This window comes from Leptosomus discolor, chromosome 2 (assembly GCF_034619465.1).
Source record: "Leptosomus discolor isolate bLepDis1 chromosome 2, bLepDis1.hap2, whole genome shotgun sequence".
NCBI lineage: Eukaryota > Metazoa > Chordata > Aves > Leptosomiformes > Leptosomidae > Leptosomus > Leptosomus discolor.
In genome coordinates, this window is record NC_141392.1 from 28,169,239 (window position 1) to 28,176,468 (window position 7,230).

General features: G+C 52.0%; 1 protein-coding gene across 1 annotated transcript; it reads left to right on the forward strand.

Annotated features, from left to right (window-relative positions):
- Positions 1-2,346: 2,346 nt before the first annotated feature.
- Positions 2,347-6,042, forward strand: BMP2 (bone morphogenetic protein 2). Its single transcript, XM_086460813.1, has 2 exons — positions 2,347-2,698; positions 5,198-6,042. Exons 1-2 carry the CDS (start codon positions 2,347-2,349, stop codon positions 6,040-6,042), a joined length of 1,197 nt encoding a protein of 398 aa, XP_086316939.1.
- Positions 6,043-7,230: the final 1,188 nt, after the last annotated feature.

Sequence of the window (7,230 nt, forward strand, 5' to 3'; positions counted from 1 at the left end):
CATTTCCACCACTGGAGGGCAGCCACATCTTAAAAAAAAATACGTAAAAAAAAAAAAAAAAAACCAAACCCTCCGCACGGCCGACCGGGGCTGAGGCCGCAGCAGCCCTCCGGGAGGAGACTCCTCCCCAGCTTCGGCGCTTGTCTTTCGGGGAGGAAAGCGAGGAACCCCCCCCCCCGAGTTTCCAGCCCTCGCCGGCCTCGCTCCCGCTGTCGGGGTAGAAAATTAAACATGTACTTGAAGTGCTTTTAAACCACCGGGATTCTCCCGATACCTTACGTGACCTTCACACCTTGCTGCCCCGGCCGTCCGGGGCCACGGCGCTAATCCGATTTGAGGCGGCGGAGCCTGAGGGAGCGCACAACGGGCACATTGTTCGGCCCGGCCCGGTTCCGCGTCCCGCTGCGGGACGCGGAACCGGGCCGGGCCGCTCTTCCCACGCGGGCTCGGGGCAGGAGGGCCGGCAGCACAGCTTAACGGAACGCCCACCCCATCCCTCGTCCCGGCGCAGAGACCCGGAGACGGTCGGCTAGAGCGGCGCGGCCGGGCGAGGGAGGGAGCGGACGAGGGAGGAGGGAGGGAGGGAAGGAACGAAGGAGGGAGGCGGCGTCTCCTTTAAAAGCCGTGCGGGGCCGCAGCCCGCTCCCACAGGGCGGCTGTGATTGGCGCGGGCCTGCGAGCCTCCGGGGTCGTGACATCGCCGAGCAACAAAAAGCCCCGGCGGCGGCGGCCGGTCACCCCCGGCAATGGTGCGGTGCGGGGCGGGAGGGGCACCGGGCGCTGTCCCCTAGCGCGGCCGCTCCACGCGGGCCGGCGGCGGCGGGCGGCTACTCCCCACCCTTTTTTTTTTTTTTTTCCTCCCTCCTTTCCTCTCGTTCTTCTTTCTCCTCCTCCCTCCTTTCTTCTTTTTAAGGGAGCGGAGAAAAGTCAAGCTTCATCTTCATGTTGCTGCGGGAGTCTCAGTAAATGTCCATCTGACTGGTGCGGGTGATGCAAAGGGCATTTTTTTTTAAAGGAGCCTTTTAACTCCATAGACACGTAGGGACGCAGTCACGGGCAGGCACACGCACACACACGCGAGGAGGAAGAAAAAAGAAGAAGCAACAACTTTTCGATCGCTGCTTTTTAAAGGGAGAAGCCCTTCCCTGGCCGGGACTTGCCTTCTGCCTCCTCAACCAGCTGCTAAAAGTATGTTTCTGAGGCGGACTGTACTTCAGGGAACTTCTGTTTTCTGCTCGGCAGCTGTAGAGGAGCAGCAGCGAAGTTTGGAGTAACACCAAGTGATGCGGGAAAAACACCCCGAGAGCAGAAAACCCTCCTGCAGACACAACCCCTGCTGCTGCACACAGGTATAACTCCGGCGGTCGCAGATCCGCTGAAAGCCTTCTCCGCAGGATGACTCCGTGGGCCACGGCGGAGGTGCTAGCGCTCTGGAAGAGAGAGGGGGGACGGGACACTAATCATAACAATTATAATAATAATAATAACCCAGCGCAGAGTTTCACGGGGGAGAGTATCATCCTGTGGGTTTGGCTAAGGACGTAGCAGGATTTGTATTTTCCTCCTTCCCCTTCTTCCACTCCGCCGAGGGAAAATAGCTCTCCCTTGCTCCCCGTTGGGGGAAGCCGCTGCCCCGCCGCGGAGTCCCCGGCGCGGGAGAAGCGCAGCCGGCACCGAGCCCCCGCGGCGAGGCGCGGCTCGGAGCGCGGGGGGGTGGGCAGGGGAGAAGCACGGGGGTCGGGACGGGAGCGCAGCGGGGAGGTCGCTTCGCGCGGCAGCTGGGCAGCCGCCCCTTCCCTCGCCTGGCGCTTTCCCTGCGGAGCGGTCCCAGCCGCGGCGGCGGGAGGCCCGGCCCGGTCCCGCCGGGCGGGCGCACACACACCTGCCGAGGGCAGCGGCCCGACCCCAGCGGTGCCCTCGCGGCGCTGACATCGCCGCCCCCCCCCCCCTTTCACCTCCGCGCTCCTTTGTTGCGGATCGCCCCGCTCCGCTCCCCCGCCCCGTCCCGTCCCGCCTCGCTCCCTTTGATCTCCTGCCACGGGGATTTTCGTGCCTCGCTCTGCCGCGCGCCGCCGCCGAGCACCTGAAGCGGCCCGACGGGGGCCCCGCGGGGGACTCCTCCGCGCCCCCCGCCGGCTGCCGGCCGGGCCGCGGCGGGGGGCCGCTGGCCATGGCCCGCGCCTCGCCCCGTCGCGGGGGCCAGGCCGGGCGCCGGGGTGGGACCCACCTGCAGACCGTCCCCGTCCGCGCCTCCTCCCCCCCCCCCTCCGCGGCGCGCTCCCCCGGCGCGGTGTCCGCGCTGACTGGCTCCCATCGCCTCCTCCTCCTCCTCCGCGCAGGTTGATCATGGTTGCCGCGACCCGCTCCCTCCTGGCGCTGCTGCTCTGCCAGGTGCTGCTGGGCGGCGCGGCCGGCCTCATGCCGGAGGTGGGCCGGCGGCGGTTCAGCGAGCCGGGCCGCGCCGCCTCGGCCGCGCAGCGCCCCGAGGACCTCCTCAGCGAGTTCGAGCTGCGCCTGCTCCACATGTTCGGGCTGAAGCGGCGGCCCAGCCCCGGCAAGGACGTCGTCATCCCCCCCTACATGCTGGACCTCTACCGCCTGCACGCGGGCCAGCAGCTGGGGCAGCCGCCGGCCCTCGGCTACCCGCTGGAGAGGGCTGCCAGCCGCGCCAACACCGTCCGCAGCTTCCACCACGAAGGTAGGGGCGGGAGCCGGGGGCGGTGGGGGGGGCCGTGGACGGGCGCGGGCTCCGCGGGGCCGCCGGCGGCCGCGGGACGGGCTGAGGGAGCGGAGGGGAAAGGGGAGGGCCGGAGGAGGAGCGTTGGGGCGGATTCCTCCCCGGGAGCGGCTGAGCTCGGCCGCCGGTAACACGGGGTTCGTTAAATACACCGGGGCGGCGGTGTGCTGCTCCCAGCGCCCCGGGTGCAGGCTCCGGGGTTTGTGCTGTGGCGCGCTTGTTCTGCGAACCTTTCTTCTCCTCCTCCTGGCTCCGTCCGACGAGAGCCTCCTGTTTTATTTACTTTTTCCGCTAAAACAGAGCGGCTCCGCGTTAAGCGTTCCCACAGATAGCTTTTCCGTTGCGAGGCTAAAAAGCAGGAAAAGGTTCCCTAATGCGCAGCGGAGCGGGGGCCGCTGCGGAGGTTTCTAATCCTTACCTAATCCCCGTGAGAGATCAATGAAACAATCAATCGTGGCCTCCTCAAGCGCTCCCTCGCCCCACCGTCGAGGAGCAATTTAGCCCAAACCCATGCTACGCCTCCCCAGCCACCGGCGGCCGGGCTAGTAAAAGCCCTGTGGCCGGGTTTCGGCTCTCACCTGCAAGTAGCCCGGCCGAATGCAGAGCGGGGCATCTCCACCCCTCCTCGCCTGCAGCCCACCGAGGCAGCGGACCCTCTGGGACAGGCTCTCACTGAGCAACCGGGTGCATTTCCCAGTTCATGCAGCCAAAATAGTCACCGCGGTGGTAGCAACGGCACGACTAGGCCCGTGAAGCCAGTGGTGCACGTGTCACTCGCGTGCTTTTTGGGAAACATTTCCCCAGGTTGTAATTGTTCCTGGCTGGTAGTCTCAGGTGCTGGCATGTAGTGGCCCTGCTGTAAAAATAACGAAAATGCAGTTTTCCCATGCTTTTAATGCGAAACTGTGTTGAGAAAAGAAATTTATTCGTATTTAATGTTTCTGATGGATAAAGGTGGTGGCCTCGGAGAAGTGGATGTGCTGTTTAGTGGAAAGCCTTATCATGAGAGAGGAGATGAATGATGAAAAGTAACCTCTCATCATCAGCATTTCCCTACGTGGAAAGTAAACACCTAGCAGTGAATGGGGAAAAGCTGATGCAGGGGTCATTCACATTAAACCTGGGTATGGTAGACAAGGGACTGAGCAAGAGAGGAGCTGAAAGGGCAAAGTCTATAATTTTTAGGCAAATGTAAAAATCTACAGTTTGAAGTAGTCATACTGTGACAGTAAAGACTGTTTTTGACATAAAAACTATTCTATAATTTTCACAAAAATTTAGAAGAAAATCAGTGTGACTCCATTTTTTTTTTTTTTTTGTCCTGAGTTCTCACTCTGTATTAGTGGCTTCTTGAAAGCAGAAGTTTGTCTTCTGACCACTCAAATCACCTGCATATTTACAGATATTGGTCTGGTCCTGAAATACCATAAAGCTGAGCCTTACTTTATGCAAAAAGTCATACTGGTTTCAACAGGGAATCGTTACATGACCGAGAACTGCTAACAGCAGTTACGGCTTCCTCTTGGAAAGCGAATGTTTATCCAGGATGCCTGGCACCAAAACTAAAACCCATGATTTGAGAGAGATTTGCTTTTGCAAATACTTTTAATTTTTTCGATGTCTGCAGCAACAATGTACTACTTCGCTACCCTAGATATGTTTGACTCCCTCTGAAGCTCCATTCCATTATTGGTTGATTCAAAGATGAGGATGGTCTGGGGTTTATTGACTTTTTAAATTCATTTTTTTTGATGGTTTTGAAAACCTGTTGTTCAGAAGTGACTGTGTTTCGTTATCCCTTTACCATCCACCCCTTTTTAGCAGTTGAACCTTCCTGCCATTCTTTATGGCCCTTTTGGGTAAATACTGGGGTGTGCTTCATAAAGTGCCGTTACAGGTGTTGAGTTTACCGTCTGTAATTAAGATACAAAAATCCATGCGTTAAGATTTGTAAGTCACCTACATTGCAGAGTAATATTTTTCAGAATGGAGTTTAAGGGAATGACGTTAAGAGCCATGTTCTTGAAAACAGCAGAAGTGCAATAGTTACCTTAAGTCCTCCACCAGTTTCAATGATTCTCATCAGACCCCCACTAAGTATAGCGCTTGAGTTTTCTCACTAATGTCCTTGCATTCCAAAGTAATGCTGTGTGTTTCTTGCCACTTACTATAACTGGAAAAGGCGCTAGTGTTCAATCAAAACGTGTAACAATGAAAGAAGCATTCTTAACTTCATGCTGTACATGCTTGCATCAGTAAACAGAAAGACAAGGGAGATGGTATTTTCTGCCTGAAAGTCTTTCAGATCTTGTGTGTTGCATGCGTTAGCTGTCATTTGAAAGCTGCTGACAGCAGACTGTCTGAGGGGTTTGGTTACTTGTCTCAGTTCTTGATTTCTTTCTTTCTTTCTTTCTTTTTTTAATTTTTTTTTTTTTAATTTTTCCTGTTTAATCAAATTAGAAGTTTTGGAAGAACTGCCAGAAACAAGTGGGAAAACAGCACGGCGTTTCTTCTTTAATTTAACTTCCATCCCTAATGAGGAGTCTATCACCTCAGCTGAACTCCAGATTTTTCGGAAACAGGTGCACGGAGCCTTTGAGAACAACAGCAGCTACCATCACCGTATTAATATTTATGAAATTATAAAGCCAGCCACAGCCACCTCTAAGGACCCTGTCACAAGACTTTTGGACACCAGGTTGGTGCATCATAATGCAAGTAAATGGGAAAGTTTTGATGTAACGCCAGCTGTTTTGAGGTGGATTGCACATGGACAACCTAATCATGGGTTTGTGGTAGAGGTGGTTCACTTGGACAAAGAGAACAGTGCCTCCAAGAGGCACGTTAGGATTAGCAGGTCTTTACATCAGGATGAAGATAGCTGGTCTCAGCTCAGGCCTTTATTAGTAACTTTTGGGCATGATGGCAAGGGACACCCGCTTCATAAAAGAGAAAAGCGTCAAGTGAAACACAAACAGCGTAAACGCCACAAATACAGTTGCAAAAGGCATCCGTTATATGTGGACTTCAATGATGTGGGGTGGAATGACTGGATTGTTGCCCCACCGGGGTATAGTGCCTTTTACTGCCATGGGGAATGTCCTTTTCCACTGGCAGATCATCTAAACTCAACAAACCATGCCATTGTTCAGACTTTGGTCAATTCAGTGAATTCCAAAATCCCCAAGGCTTGCTGTGTGCCGACAGAACTGAGTGCTATTTCCATGCTCTACCTTGATGAAAATGAAAAAGTTGTATTAAAGAACTATCAAGATATGGTTGTGGAGGGTTGTGGGTGCCGCTAACACAGCAAATATATTAGACACAAAAAAAAAAAAAAAAGCTGACACTTTAGTATTTCCCGATGAAGACTTTATTTATGTAATGAAATGGAAAGAAAAAAAAAACACAACTATTTTGAAAATATATTTATGTCTACGAAAAAGTTGGGAAAACAAATATTTTAATCAGAGAAATATTCCTTTAAAGATTTTAAATGTATTTTAGTTGTACATTTTATATGGGTTTAACCCCCAGCACATGAAGTATAATGGTCAGATTCTTATTTTGTATTTATTTACTATTATAACCACTTTTTAGAAGAATAGCTAATTTGTATTTATATGTAATCAAAAAGAAAAAAATATAGGGTTTGTACATAATTTTCCAAAATTGTAGCTGTTTCAATTGTGTGTATTTAAGATGAAAAGAATACATGGAAGGTTACTATGGCAAAGTGCATAGCACATTTGCTTTCTGCTGTGCTACTGTTAAGGTCACAAGTTCAAGTCCAGAAAAAAGTGGATAATCCACTCTGCTGACTTTCAAGATTATTATATTGTACAATTCTCAGGAATGCTGCAGGGTGGGCTGTCCAATCCATGAGAACTGGCATCCTCTTTAGGTGGAACATTTGGATAAGAACCAGACGTTGCTGATCTAGTATAAATACTGCTATTCCCAACTAATTTGCAGCGTGAATATAAGAAGGGCCAATAGAAATCCTATGGGAGATGGGGGTGGGGGAAGACTGAATCCTTTCTAGACCTACAGAAAAAGTGAATGTTTGATGTTTAAAAGTCCTTCCTTTAAAAGTCCTGGCCAAATATAAAATAATAAAAGCTAAAATGTCATCCTTTTTTTTTTTGTCATTATGTATGCTAAAGAGGAATACTTCTCTTATTTGTGCCGGCCCTTTAACAGTTGGAAAAGCATTTCATACTTCCTCACCTCAGAGGAGAGCTCACTTCTGTGGAGTGTTATAGTGAAATTAATCTTCAATTTTTACCCTACCTACAGCAAGTTGTTGTATGTTGTTGCCTCCTGTCTAACCTCAGCTGATGGTTTTGCTGTTTTGCAGATTAGCTTATCTTCCTCTCCAGGGTTTTGTGTTTGAAAGCTTTTTTTTCTTGCCAAATGTTTAAATCTATTTCAGGTAATAAATCATAGAACTCTGATATTTCTTTCTGAAAAGTCCAGTCTGTAAGAAAAAA